This window comes from Nerophis lumbriciformis, linkage group LG14 (genome assembly GCF_033978685.3).
Source record: "Nerophis lumbriciformis linkage group LG14, RoL_Nlum_v2.1, whole genome shotgun sequence".
NCBI lineage: Eukaryota > Metazoa > Chordata > Actinopteri > Syngnathiformes > Syngnathidae > Nerophis > Nerophis lumbriciformis.
Window position 1 is genome coordinate 22,964,037 of NC_084561.2, and position 15,176 is coordinate 22,979,212.

Genomic DNA, 15,176 nt, shown 5'->3' on the forward strand with positions numbered 1-15,176 from the left:
CTCCGATTTCGGGAGAAGGGGGGGATTTGAGGTGTGGGGGGCGGGGTTTGGTGGGGAGTTAGGGCTGAAAGGGATTCTGGGTATTTGTTCTGTTGTGTTTATGTTGTGTTACGGTGCGGATGTTCTCCCAAAATGTGTTTGTCATTCTTGTTTGGTGTGGGTTCACAGTGTGGCGCATATTTGTAACAGTGTTAAAGTTGTTTATACGGCCACCCTCAGTGTGACCTGTATGGCTGTTGACCAAGTATGTCTTGCAGTCACTTACGTCTATCTGCAGAAGCCGCATACAACATGTGACTAGTAGGCACGCTGTTTGTATGGAGAAAAAGCGGACTCGACGACAGGTTGTAGAGGACGCTAAAGGCAGTGCCATCACGGCACGCCCTCAATATTGTTGTCCGGGTGAAATTCGGGAGAATGGTTGCCTCGGGAGATTTTCGGGAGGGGCACTGAAATTCGGGAGTCTCCCGGAAAAATCGGGAGGGTTGGCAAGTATGCTGATGTGACCCTCATTTAAAAGCGGCCCAAAAAGAAGCAACAGAAGAAAGTTCATTTGTATTTCTAAACACATGATTTTGTTTTTCATGTGTTTTGCACCTGGGGATAAGTTGATTGGCAACACTAAATTGGCCCTAGTGTGTGAATGTGAGTGTGAATGTTGTCTGTCTATCTGTGTTGGCCCTGCGATGAGGTGGCGATTTGTCCAGGGTGTACGCCGCCTTCCGCTCGAATGCAGCTGAGATAGGCTCCAACATCCCCCGCGACCCCGAACGGGACAAGTGGTAGAAAATGGATGGATGGATGGATGTTTTTTTGCTCTTTTTTCTTCTCCTAAAATATTTTTGTTCATAGAAATTATATACACATGTGTTTTGGCCAATTGTGCCTGTGCCCGCACAAACTTAAATACAATACAACTAAAGAAGTGGTCAGCCTGCATATGATGGGAATATGAGCAAAGTATGGACCTCTCCACTTTGACTAAACGAAAGGAGTGACATTTGCAGCGATCATTTTAATGATTGTAACTTTAGGAAGAAGGGTTTTGGTCTGAGTTTGGATGGAAGAAATTTGAAAGACTCAAGCCAAATTTGAGCCCGAAAATCAGGGGTGTCTTCAAGGGGAGAAAGACTGAGTCAGAACCTACAGAAAGCACACCTGGCGCTCTAAAATGAGGAAAAAGAATATAAGCTGCTAGTATTCCATTTTGTGTCCTCTTCTCCTGATGTTTTCCTTAAGATGCTTGAGGAAATGCTAAATGACCAAGAAGAAACACAGGTTATGATGTCCATCCATCCATCCATCCATCTTCTTCCGCTTATCCGAGGTCGGGTCGCGGGGGCAGCAGCTTAAGCAGGGAAGCCCAGACTTCCCTCTCCCCAGCCACTTCGTCCAGCTCCTCCCGGGGGATCCCGAGGCGTTCCCAGGCCAGCCGGGAGACATAGTCTTCCCCGTGGCCTCCTACCGGTCGGACGTGCCCGAAACACCTTCCTAGGGAGGCGTTCGGGTGGCATCCTGACCAGATGCCCGAACCACCTCATCTGGCTCCTCTCGATGTGGAGGAGCAGCGGCTTTACTTTGAGCTCCCCCCGAATGACAGAGCTTCTCACCCTATCTCTAAGGGAGAGCCCCGCCACTCGGCGGAGGAAACTCATTTCGGCCGCTTGTACCCGTGATCTTGTCCTTTCGGTCATGACCCAAAGCTCATGACCATAGGTGATCGGGAACGTAGATTGACCGGTAAATCGAGAGCTTTGCCTTCCGGCTCAGCTCCTTCTTCACCACAACGGATCGATACAGCGTCCGCATTACTGAAGACGCCGCACCGATCCGCCTGTCGATCTCACGATCCACTCTTCCCCCACTCGTGAACAAGACTCCGAGGTACTTGAACTCCTCCACTTGGGGCAAGATCTCCTCCCCAACCCGGAGATGGCACTCCACCCTTTTCCGGGAGAGAACCATGGACTCGGACTTGGAGGTGCTGATTCCCATCCCAGTCGCTTCACACTCGGCTGCGAACCGATCCAGTGAGAGCTGAAGATCTTGGCCGGAGGAAGCCATCAGGACCACATCATCTGCAAATAGCAGTGACCTAATCCTGCAGCCACCAAACCAGATCCCCTCAACGCCCTGACTGCGCCTAGAAATTCTGTCCATAAAGGTTATGAACAGAATCGGTGACAAAGGGCAGCCTTGGCGGAGTCCAACCCTCACTGGAAACGTGTCCGACTTACTGCCGGCAATGCGGACCAAGCTCTGACACTGATTATACAGGGAGCGAACTGCCACAATAAGACAGTCCGTTACCCCATACTCTCTGAGCACTCGCCACAGGACTTCCCGGGGTACACGGTCGAATGCCTTCTCCAAGTCCACAAAGCACATGTAGACTGGTTGGGCAAACTCCCATGCACCCTCAAGGACCCTGCCGAGAGTATAGAGCTGGTCCACAGTTCCACGACCAGGACGAAAACCACACTGTTCCTCCTGAATCCGAGGTTCGACTATCCGGCGTAGCCTCCTCTCCAGTACACCTGAATAGACCTTACCGGGAAGGCTGAGGAGTGTGATCCCACGATAGTTGGAACACACCCTCCGGTTCCCCTTCTTAAAGAGAGGAACCACCACCCCGGTTTGCCAATCCAGAGGTACCGCCCCCGATGTCCACGCGATGTTGCAGAGTCTTGTCAACCAAGACAGCCCCACAACATCCAGAGCCTTAAGGAACTCCGGGCGGATCTCATCCACCCCCGGGGCCTTGCCACCGAGGAGCTTTTTAACTACCTCGGCAACCTCAGCCCCAGAAATAGGAGAGCCCACCACAGATTCCCCAGGCCCTGCTTCCTCATAGGAAGACGTGCTGGTAGGATTGAGGAGGTCTTCGAAGTATTCCCTCCACCGATCCACAACATCCGCAGTCGAGGTCAGCAGAGCACCATCCCCACCATACACGGTGTTGACACTGCACTGCTTCCCCTTCCTGAGGCGGCGGATGGTGGTCCAGAATTGCTTCGAAGCCGTCCGGAAGTCTTTTTCCATGGCTTCCCCGAACTCCTCCCATGTCCGAGTTTTTGCCTCCGCGACCGCTGAAGCCGCACACCGCTTGGTACCTGTCTGCTGCCTCAGGAGTCCCATGAGCCAAAAGAACCCGATAGGACTCCTTCTTATATACATCATAGCCTCCTTCTTCTGAAGAAGGAGGCTATGATGTATTAAAAACTAATTGATACGGGAAATGACTGCCAGATAAATTTTTAGGATAATTTGTTAGTGAATTTTTGGTCATCATGTCAACAAAATCTCGTTGACATGTATGACTTAAGTGTTATTATGACAATGACAATAAAGGAATTGATTGATTGATTGGTAATCTGGAAGCCATAGGTCCTTTAATAAGCAACTTTTTTTGTAGAAGCTGCTGCAAAATTACGTATTTTAGACTTCCACAATTGAAAAAAAGCCTGCAAAATCCTGAAGGGACTAATTGAGGAATTAAAGTATATTAAATAATATTTGCTTTTTTCAACTCTTTTTTTAATTGAATTGTGTAGAGTTGTGATGTACTTCAATGTAACTTTGTTAAGCATGTTCTGAAGAAATATGTTCCGCTGCATAGCTTAAGTGGCCAGCCGCATAATTTAAAGTGGTCCACAAAAGCCTAGAAACAGTGGGCCCCATTCAGCAACCGTTCTTAAGAACACACTTTGTGTTTAGGCCCACTTATGAAGTTTTTAAGAAGATTTTTGTATTCACCAATGTTTTCTTAACTGGGATTTGTTCGTAGGTAAGAACAAAATCTACGAGTGCTCCAAAGCACTCTTAGGGTGGCCTATTTCTTCTTAAGTGTGACAAGTTCCCTTACTTCTATTGTCTAATGTTAAATTAATATCATAGATAGATAGATAGATAAATAGATATAGACATGACAGACAGACAGACATATAGCAAAATGAGCAATATATAGACATTATATAATAAATAGGCATATTTCACGACCATGTTTTGCCCGAAGTGACAAATATTTATTTGACCGCTTCAGGGCTACCTCAGCAGTCCCACTTTCTTAAACTTACGTTTTGACATTATGTATTTCCCCCGCGGGATAATACGAATTTCTCTTCTGTAATCTGTTTGTGTTTTTTCTGTGTGTTTGATGTTCGGCTTTTCTGCCAGAATTGTGCCCTTATATGGGGAATTAAGGGTGTTTACCTATGCAACTTACGGAATTAAGGGTGTTTACATATGCGTATTGGGGAAATAAGGGCGTGTTTATATGCAAATTATGATAGACACGCACGCGCTAACCATTTGGCATTCAGCAACTTAAGAACAGCAGGTGGGAACAATGTGGGCGTTTAAGAACACGTCATGAATTTGAATAGACTCCTCTTAGGAAATCACTTAGGAAGAAAGATGAGAGGAAAAGTTAGGAACTTATTGCTGAATGGGGCCCAGTGTGCGTCAATAAGGCACTTCATTTTTCTTGCTAAATGTTTTTCAGTTTGAAAATAAAGTACCGTATTTTTTGGACTATAAGTCGCAGTTTTTTTCATAGTTTGGCCGGGGGTGCGACTTATACTCAGGAGCGACTTATATGTGAAATTATTAACACATTACCGTAAAATACCAAAGAATATTATTTAGCTCATTCCCGTAAGAGACTAGACGTATAAGATTTCATGGGATTTAGCGATTAGGAGTGACAGATTGTTTGGTAAACATATAGCATGTTCTATATGTTATAGTTATTTGAATGACTCTTACCATAATATGTTACGTTAACATACCAGGCACATTTTCAGTTGGTTATTTATGCCTCATATAACGTACACTTATTCAGCCTGTTGTTCACTATTCTTTATTTATTTTAAATTGCCTTTCAAATGTCTATTCTTAGTGTTGGGTTTTATCAAATACATTTCCCCCAAAAATGTGACTTATACTCCAGTGCGACTTATGTATGTTTTTTTCCTTCTTTATTATGCATTTTCGGCAGGTGCGACTTATACTCCGGTGCGACTTATACTCTGAAAAATACGGTAATTGTTTCACATGCAACTGAAGTTGTTCATAACTCTTATTATTATTAAAAATTATTTGATGCAACAAGTTATTCCAAGTTGAACTTCAATATTTGCGCGTTATCTTGACTTCTGATTCCAAAGCAAGTTCTCCATCAGTTTGTTGGTAAATATTGATAATTAAATGAAGGGCCAATGGTGTTATTACAAGCAGCCCTGTGAGGGCAGCAGTAACTGTGAAGTGATCCACAATGAAAATGGGTTTGACACCCCAAATTCAACCATATTTCAAAACCTGGTAACATGACCTTTCAGGACTTTTCAAGACTCATACTCCCTCTGTGTAAACTATGTCGTCTTCGTCTTCTTACCCTGTGGTGGGCTCTCTCTGGTAGTTTGGTGGACAAGGTGTGTCGATGCACTGGAAACTTCCTCTCATGTTGAAACACATGCGGTTGGCGCCACACTGGATGTTCTGCTCGAGACACTCGTCTATATCTGTAAATACACCAGGCAACGTCTTCTTATGTGCTGCAATGGCCTTTGACCTGTGTTGGTCTTGACACACACACACACACACACCTTGGCACGTCTTGCCGTTAGTCATGAGATTGTAACCTGCTGGGCAAAGACACCTGTGGCTCCCTGGTGTGTTCATACACTCGTGTTGGCAAGCATCTCTCACCTCACATTCGTTGATATCTGGAACACAAACATCCATTAAAATGGGAGTGGAACATCATTGGCCATAACATTAGGTACGCCTGCATAATCTGCTGAGATCCAACGCAATAATAATGAAGCTCAGTTTTGTCAGAGAGTATTAATACCCCTCCATGTTGTAACCAAAATATTACACCTTTTATATGTAATGCAGTGCAGTTGTACTCCACAACCACACTAACTGTACCTGGTCTGCCAGAGAATAAGAAGACATAGCAGGAGGGATCGGTGTTGCCAACTTAGCGACTGTGTTGCTATATTTAGCAAGTATTCAGACGGTAAATGTATTCAAATTCAGTAGAGGTGGGAAGATTAACCGTTTTGCATTAAACCGCGGACATGCACATGCAAGGTATGAATGCATTGGTAGAGCTGCTTCAAATTGTTACAGTGTTGGGGAAATTCAAAGTGCGTGTGATCTTACCTTGTATTACTGTAAATTTGATTTTGAAATATAAAAAAATATAAAAAATAGAACAGATAACCAAATAAAGTAATTACTATTTTTAATAGGTTTACCATACCAAAATTTCTACTCAACACAGGCCAGGGCAATTTATTTGATTTATGCAAATGTTATGCAATGTTTGTTTATTAAACGTAATGCTTTTTTAACAGCCCAAAACAAAGTGGACACAAACAGACACACACACGCACACAGACCTAAGACATTTTCCACCTAGGGTCTAATCAGTACTTTAGTACTCTCTCTTTTTATATATAAACATTTTTAATGATTTTTTCAATTGGGCTATTTAGATAATATAAAATATACATTTTTTAAACAAACATTTTGTATTTTATTACTATCTATAATTAAAAATATATATATATGTATGTATATATGTATGTATGTATATATTTGTATATATGTATGTATATATATGTATATATGTATGTATGTATATTTGTATGTATGTATATATGTATGTGTATATATATATATATATATATATATATATATATATATATATATATATATGTATGTATATGTATGTGTATATATATATATATATATATATATATATATATATATATATATATATATATATATATATATATATATATATATATATATATATATATATATATACTTATATATACACACACACACTGACTATAACTAATTCTCACTCTGTCTCATCACTTGTTTCTCTGTCAGTCTGGGCTCTAGCATAGTTGCACATGCTTCATTGTGTGTGTGTGTGTGTGTGTGTGTGTGTGTGTGTGTGTGTGTGTGTGTGTGTGTGTGTGTGTGTGTGTGTGTGTGTGTGTGCGTGCGTGTGCGTGTGCGTGTTGGGGCTTGCTAAGTCAACCGGGGATGCAATAGTCAAGAAACGTGTAGAGAAGAACAAATTAGCTACCGATGCAGTAATGTTTTGATTTATTGTGAGGACAGAAAAGCAAGCCCAAACAAGCAACCACACGTTCATAACAAGCCCAAAAAACTGCAACCCGCGACTCACAAACTTTGCAAGCAACTTTAGTAAGAAGGTAGCTTGTAATAGTTAGACTTTGCAACACTCTGGCGAGAACTCACAGGGACAATGGGAAGAAAAAATGTTGGTCTTCTGGGGGAGCGATATATTTTTCCAAACGCAACATTTGGTTTTATTCACTTTTAATGCATACTATGTGGGAACTTATTAAAAGTGTTTTTTGTGTCATGCATTTACTCGCTACTCAAATACAAGCGGTCATGGAAAGCGAAGATCCAGACATGCAGGGCATCGCCACAAGCATTACCACCAGCGTGAAAGATGATGTGTGGAAGCGTGCAGAACACTTTCAGCACAATTGCTAAGAAGACAGAGCCTAAAGATACTCTTCAGCTGTATGACAACATTTTTCTTTTCTGCTGAAATACGTGCAACAGGGGCCATTTGCAGACCGTGGCGTTTTTTATGCACCCGTGGTATATTGTAGAAATAAAATTAAGAAAAATAAAAGAGCAAAAAAAGATAAGTAGCGCAGAAAGTATAATAAATAACGAGAAAAAGCAATTAAATGTTGCTACCAACAACTCGGGGGTGTCCAAACTTTTTCTACATACACTTTTTTTTACATTTAAGATACTAAAAACTTCTCCAGATTGAACATCTTGCAGACAGAGTCAAAAAACGGGTTATTAAAGTGACTTTGGATGAAATTTTACACTGAAGCATATCCAATATGTATTATCTGGACCACAAGGAACTGTTTTAAATTCAGATTAAAATCATCGTACAGTAGGATTGGGAATCATATGGCCCATTGGCCGCTGTTTGCCTGGCACATGAAACGTGACAAATTGGGTAGGTGTATTGTCCACTTTAGCCACTAAACGGTAGTAGATTGTTGAATAGCTTATAGCTTTATGACAATTCCAATTTTGCCCACAGTGTCAGTGAGTGGCACTTTCCATCATTTTCAGCAGACTGCATTGCAAAGTGATTAACCCCACACACAAGATCCACCAAGGAATGGGGCCATCTACAAACCCCGTTTCCATATGAGTTGGGAAATTGTGTTAGATGTAAATATAAACAGAATGCAATGATTTGCAAATCCTTTTCAACCCATATTCAGTTGAAAATGCTACAAAGACAACATATTTGATGTTCAAACTGATAAACATTTTTTTTGCAAATAATCATTAACTTTAGAATTTGATGCCAGCAACACGTGACAAAGAAGTTGGGAAAGGTGGCAATAAATACTGATAAATTTGAGGAATGCTCATCAAACACTTATTTGGAACATCCCACAGGTGAACAGGCAAATTGGGAACAGGTGGGTGCCACGATTGGGTATAAAAGTAGATTCCATGAAATGCTCAGTCATTCACAAACAAGGATGGGGCGAGGGTCACCACTTTGTCAACAAATGCGTGAGCAAATTGTTGAACAGTTTAAGAAAAACCTTTCTCAACCAGCTTTTGCAAGGAATTTAGGGATTTCACCATCTACGGTCCGTAATATCATCAAAGTGTTCAGAGAATCTGGAGAAATCACTGCATGTAAGCAGCTAAGCCCGTGACCTTCGATCCCTCAGGCTGTACTGCATCAACAAGCAACATCAGTGTGTAAAGGATATCACCACATGGGCTCAGGAACACTTCAGAAACCCACTGTCAGTAACTACAGTTGGTTGCTACATCTGTAAGTGCAAGTTAAAACTCTCCTATGCAAGGCGAAAACTGTTTATCAACAACACCCAGAAACGCCGTCCGCTTTGCTGGGCCTGAGCTCATCTAAGATGGACTGATACAAAGTGGAAAAGTGTTCTTTGGTCTGACGAGTCCACATTTCAAATTGTTTTTGGAAACTGTGGACATCGTGTCCTCTGGACCAAAGAGGAAAAGAACCATCCGGATTGTTATAGGCGCAAAGTTGAAAAGCCAGCATCTGTGATGGTATGGGGGTGTATTAGTGCCCAAGACATGGGTAACTTACACATCTGTGAAGGCGCCATTAATGCTGAAAGGTACATACAGGTTTTGGAGCAACATATGTTGCCATCCAAGCAACGTTACCATGGACGCCCCTGCTTATTTCAGCAAGACAATGCCAAGCCACGTGCTACATCAACGTGGCTTCATAATAAAAGAGTGTGGGTACTAGACTGGCCTGCCTGTAGTCCAGACCTGTCTCCCATTGAAAATGTGTGGCGCATTATGAAGCCTAAAATACCACAACGGAGACCCCCGGACAGTTGAACAACTTAAGCTGTACATCAAGCAAGAATGGGAAAGAATTCCACCTGACAAGCTTCAAAAATGTGTCTCCTCAGTTCCCAAACGTTTACTGAGTGTTGTTAAAAGGAAAGGCCATGTAACACAGTGGTGAACATGCCCTTTCCCAACTACTTTGGCACATGTTGCAGCCATGAAATTCTAAGTTAATTATTATTTGCAAAAAAAAAAAAAAAAGTTTATTGAGTTTGAACATCAAATATCTTGTCTTTGTAGTGCATTCAACTGAATATGGGTTGAAAAGGATTTGGAAATCATTGTATTCCGTTTATATTTACATCCTACACAATTTCACAAATCATATGGAAACGGGGTTTGTAAATCCCTTCCCTCCTGTCGATCTCCTTTCGACAAATGTACAGAGTCTTGTTAAAATAAATTTGTGCACGTGTCATGGCCTATTTTGAAAATCCAACCCAGCACCACAAATACATTGCAGTCCTGTGAGAAACATACTTTTTATACAAAGTAAACTTGATTGAAAATGTCATTATTTGATTACAGGATGATGAAAGTTAGGATTCACTCTCTCTGAGACCGTGCCTTTCTTCTATAATTACCTAAGCAGCGACCATCCCTTGACACAAACCCCTCCTGACAAGCCGGGGGTCCCTGGCGTGAGGCGTTTATGGGGGCTCCTCTGCGGCCACGCCCCCCGTAGGAGTGATAGCTGTGCGAGGCCATGTTGTGGTAGTGGCGGCGGTAGGGTCTGCGCTCAGGTGAGGACTGGGACGTTCGGAAGCCGTACGAGTAACTCTCGTAACTTGGCAGGCGCTCAAGCCCGGCACAGGACTTGCCGTCACCCAGCAGGTGGCGCCCCGTTGGGCAGGTGCACTTAAAGCTGCCCGGAGTGTTGACGCACTGGTGGGCACAGGGCTGAGGGAGCCTGTCACATTCATTTATATCTGCCCTCAACACAAAGAAAGACCGGCACCAGAGGTACAGAACAGGAGTAGCAGTCATGTAAGGACAAGAAGACATGGAGAGAAATGAAAGACATGTGGTGCGGGCCATATACATGGAGAGGAGAGATGAGGATGGGGGGGAAAATGTGATACATCAGTTAAAAAAAATACAAAACTGATCCCGTCAATCCTGAAATAATGATGTTCTAGAAGCAGAGTGGGGAAAAAGATGACAGATTTCTTAAGACATGTTAATGATGTCACAAGCAGGACTTGTGCTGTTACTAAAGCAGCAACCAAAAGTGGGATAGAGTTCAACAAGATAGTGACAAAGATGTGAAATGAAAAGTGGTGCTGGTCTTTGCTTGGGTCCAAGTCCAAAGGCATACTTGCCAACCTTGAGACCTCCGAATTCAGGAGACGTGTTTGAGGTGAGGGGAATAGTTAGTGCTGCAAGGGGTTCTGGGTATTTGTTCTGTTGTGTTACGGTGTGGATGTTCTCCCGAAATGTGTTTGTCATTCTTGTTTGGTGTGGGTTCACAGCGTGGCGCATATTTGTAACAGTGTTAAAGTTGTTTATGCGGCCACCGTCAGTGTGACCTGTATGGCTGTTGATCAACAATGCCTTGCATTCACTTATGTGTGGGTAAAAGCCGCATATATTATGTGTCTGTGCCGGCACGCTGTTTGTATGGAGGAACAGTGGACGTGACGACAGGTCGTAGAGGACGCTTAAGGCAGAGCCTTTAAGGCACGCCCCCAATATTGTTGTCTGGGTGGAAATCGGGAGAAATTCGGGAGAATGGTTGCCCCGGGAGATTTTTGGGAGGGGCACTGAAATTCGGGAGTCTCCCGGCAAAATCGGGAGGGTCGGCAAGTATGTCCAAAGGACCACTGACTTTCAGAGTCTGTCTTTTTCGAAATCTTCAAATTCGAACACCTACCGAGTATAAAAGTGCATGGTACCGTGCAGTTAGCGATGCAGCTTTCGATTATTTTAGTAATCGGGTAATCTACCGATTAATTTGTTAGATTAATCAAGTAATGGAATAAAACACACTGGGCTTGTACGGTATACTGGTACTAATGAATTACCGCGGTACTAATGAATTATAAAAGGTACTATAGTGCTAGCTTATGTATAGACGAGGATCGGACCGCCAAGTGCCCTGACTTTGGCTGACCTCTATTGCCCCTCTCATGAGTGGTGAGCCCATTGGAGGGGGGACCCACTTTGCCTCTTCAAGCTGTGCCTGGCCGATCCCCATGGGGACAGGCGCTCGCTATCGTGCCCCACCTCCGGGCCTGGCTCCAGAGGGGAGCCCCGGTGACCCGCATCCGGGCAAGAGAAATCTAGGTCCTCGATTGTTACTTTCCATAAAATTCTTCAAGCTGCTCCTTGTCTGATCCCTCACCGAGGATTTGTCTAGGTGTCTTGGGAGACCCTAACAGGGGGCATACAATGCCCCGGACAGCATAGCTCCCAGGGTCATTGGGACACGCAAACTCCTCTACCACGATAAGGGAGTTCAAGTACCTTGGAGTCTTGTTCATGAGTGAGGGAAGAGTGGATCATGAGATAGGTGCGGCGTCTTCAGTAATGCGGATGCTGTATCGATCCGTTGTGGTGAAGAAGGAGCTGAGCCGGAAGGCAAAGCTCTCAATTTACCCGTCGATCTACGTTCCCATCCTCACCTATGGTCATGAGCTTAGGGTTATGACCGAAAGGACAAGATCACGGGTACCAGCGGCCGAAATGAGTTTCCTCCGCAGGGTGGCGAACTCTCCCTTAGAGATAGGGTGAGAAGCTCTGCCATCCGGGAGGAGCTCAAAGTAAAGCCACTGCTCCTCCACATGGAGAGGAGCCAGATGAGGTGGTTCGGGCATCTGGTCAGGATGCCACCTGAGCGCCTCCCTAGGGAGGTGTTTAGGGCACGTCCGACCGGTAGGAGGCCACGGGGAAGACTCAGAACACGTTGGGAAGACTATGTCTCCCGGCTGGCCTGAGAACGCCTCGGGATTTGCCGGGAGGAGCTGGACGAAGTGGCTGGGGAGAGGGAAGTCTGGGCTTCCCTGCTTAGGCTGCTGCCCCGGCGACCCGACCTCAGATAAGCAGAAGAAAATGGACTATAGTGCTGAAAAAATACCGGTACTTTTTTTTGGAAATGACCCAAGTCAGCATCAACACACACACACACAGACCACTTGTAGGCAGAAACAGTGTGAAGACAGACAAGGGAGACTGGACGTATTTTGGCTTTAAAACTAACAATAGAGTTGGCGCTATAAATATTGCTAGCTTGAATCTACTGACTAGCGAGCAGCTAACGTCCATGCAGTCGACAGAGTTTTAGCCAGAGGTGGGACCAAGTCATTGTTTTGCAAGTCACAAGTAAGTCTCAAGTCTTTGCCCTCAAGTCCGAGTCAAGTCCCGAGTCAAGACAGGCAAGCCCCGAGTCAAGTCCAAAGTCAAGACTGGAAAGTCTCAAGTCAAGTCCTAAGTCCTGCATTTTGAGCTTCGAGTCCTTTCAAGTCCTTTTAACCACAGACTAATATATTAACACAGATTGTGTATGCTTTTCAAACGCTGTATTTATTTATTAAAACAAGTGCATTTTAAATTGCAGGAAAGAAAATTGTGCTGACATTGCACTTTATAATAGCACTATTAACCAGTCATTTTAAACATTAACTCATTCCTTTACAGAACAAACACATTGAAAAATAAAGTGCAAATGTACTTATTTGTACAAAAGTGTTAACATTGAAAAAACATGACATATACGTGAACATAACAAAAAAGTTGTACTTTTTATATGTCAGGGCCCTATGCTGCATTGCATTTGCAAAAGACCAAATTAGCCAAGAGTCTGTCAGTCATTTGTGCACGATGGGGGCGTAGTATGATGCCACCATGGCTGAAAACTCGCTCCACTGGAGCACTGGAGGCAGGCACTGCCAAGACTCTCATGGTCACTCGGAACAGTGAAGGAAGAGTCTTCATGTTCAATGCCCAGAACAAAAGGGGGGAGAGAGTTGTTTTGGGTTGGTGCACTACTTGTAAGTGTATCTTGTGTTTTTTATGTTGATTTAATTAAAAAAAGAAAAAAAAAAGAAAAAATTCTTGTGCGGCCCGATACCAATCGATCCACAGACCAGTACCGGGCCGCGGCCCGGTGGTTGGGGACCACTGAGGTAAACAACCAACAGTATGTCAGAAAGCTAGCTAAAACGGTACACATATTCATAATATAGTATACATTTTAACTGACCTTTATTTTACTATTTTTGTCTTTTTTTAGGTGGCTAAAATACGCGGTGCTGCTGACCGCCGTCTAACGTTACGTGTGATATATTGACTAACGTAACCCTGCTTAAAAAACATCACTGAACAAAAAGTATGAATAAGGTAGTGAACTGCAACAGATTCCCGTGTTTGCAATAACGTTATAACGTTAGCAGTGAGTTTACAGCCTCACTGATTTAACTACACAGCAAATAAAAGTCACGTTACTTAGCCAATAAACGTTATCTTACATTCAAAACTTACCGTTCTTTGTGCAACTTCAAATGCCGGACGAAGTTGGAAGTTGCTGCCTCTCCATCAGTAATTTTCGAACCGCATGTGTTGCATACTGCAAACCGTTTTGTTGACCACCTCGTAATTTTTATACCCAAACAAAATTATTTTAGGTATCATTTTTTGTTCACTGGCGTGTGGTTTGGACATGTCTTCTTCGTTGGTTGTCCTGCAATTTGATTGGATGAATGCTGTGTGATGAAAACAAAGTAGATCTAATTTGATTGGCTGTTGTACTGAGACCACACCAGCTGACACACGCAACGCTGATAGACAAGTACACGATGAAAAATACGGAGCGCTCCCGAATAACTTTTTCATCTTTGGGTTTTGGGGAAAGTAGCAAGTCATGTCAAGTCATGTCAATTCAAAAGGCTCAAGTCCAAGTGAAGTCACAAGTCATTGATGTTGAAGTCTAAGTCGAGTTGCAAGTCTTTTTACATTTTGTCAAGTCGAGTCTAAAGTCATCAAATTCATGACTCGAGTCTGACTCGAGTCCAAGTCATGTGACTCGAGTCCACACCTCTGGTTTTAGCTACCTCTAAATCACTAATCCTCGCCGCCATAAAGTACAGTTCTTACCAGTATCATCCCTGCAGGACAAGGAATAGCTAAACATGCCTCACTGCACACCGTGAGAGCAGCACAACCCACATCCCCCAAAGGAGCACTATCGCGGAAACAATGTTTGCGTATTTTAGGTTGCTGTCTGGTTTTATAATTGTTTTAATTACCGTATTTTTCGGACCAAAAGTCAACGTTTTTTTCATAGTTTGTCCGTGGGTGCGACTTATAGTCCGGAGCGACTTATGTGTGAAATTATTAACACATTACCGTAAAATATCAAATAATATTATTTATCTCATTCGTGTGAGCGACGAAGAAAATGTCTGCAATCGTCACACACACGTCAGCAATCGTCACTCACACGCCAACCAATAAGAATTCGGCGGGGGCGGGTCATGGCAGAAGTGCGTTGTGGGTCATGATGTGCTAACTGCTATATGCTATACGCTACTTCCGGAGCTATTAAAAGGGATCATTTCAACATTGGCGGTAACTTATAAAAACTGAGAAGGACTGAACTAAAATGGCACCGAAAAGGAAATCATATACTGCCGATTACAAGCCGGACGTACTGAAATATGCTGCAGAGAACAGCAATCGAGCAGCAGAAAGAAAGGACGCTAGCGGGGCGTATACCAGAGGCG

At 43.4% G+C, this 15,176-nt stretch overlaps 1 protein-coding gene across 2 annotated transcripts in view; it reads right to left on the minus strand.

The window, feature by feature from the left end:
• Positions 1 to 15,176, minus strand: part of hmcn1 (hemicentin 1) — a 282,829-nt gene that overhangs the window by 12,643 nt on the left and 255,010 nt on the right. The window contains exons 104-106 of one of the 2 annotated variants that reach the window (XM_061975787.2): positions 10,041 to 10,385; positions 5,607 to 5,726; positions 5,396 to 5,522 (exon numbers count right to left, since the gene is read on the minus strand). In XM_061975787.2, coding sequence (XP_061831771.2) covers positions 5,396 to 5,522; positions 5,607 to 5,726; positions 10,041 to 10,385 — 592 coding nt within the window. The remainder of the gene's footprint in view (positions 1 to 5,395; positions 5,523 to 5,606; positions 5,727 to 10,040; positions 10,386 to 15,176) is intronic. The other variant, XM_061975788.2, reaches the window with a different exon arrangement.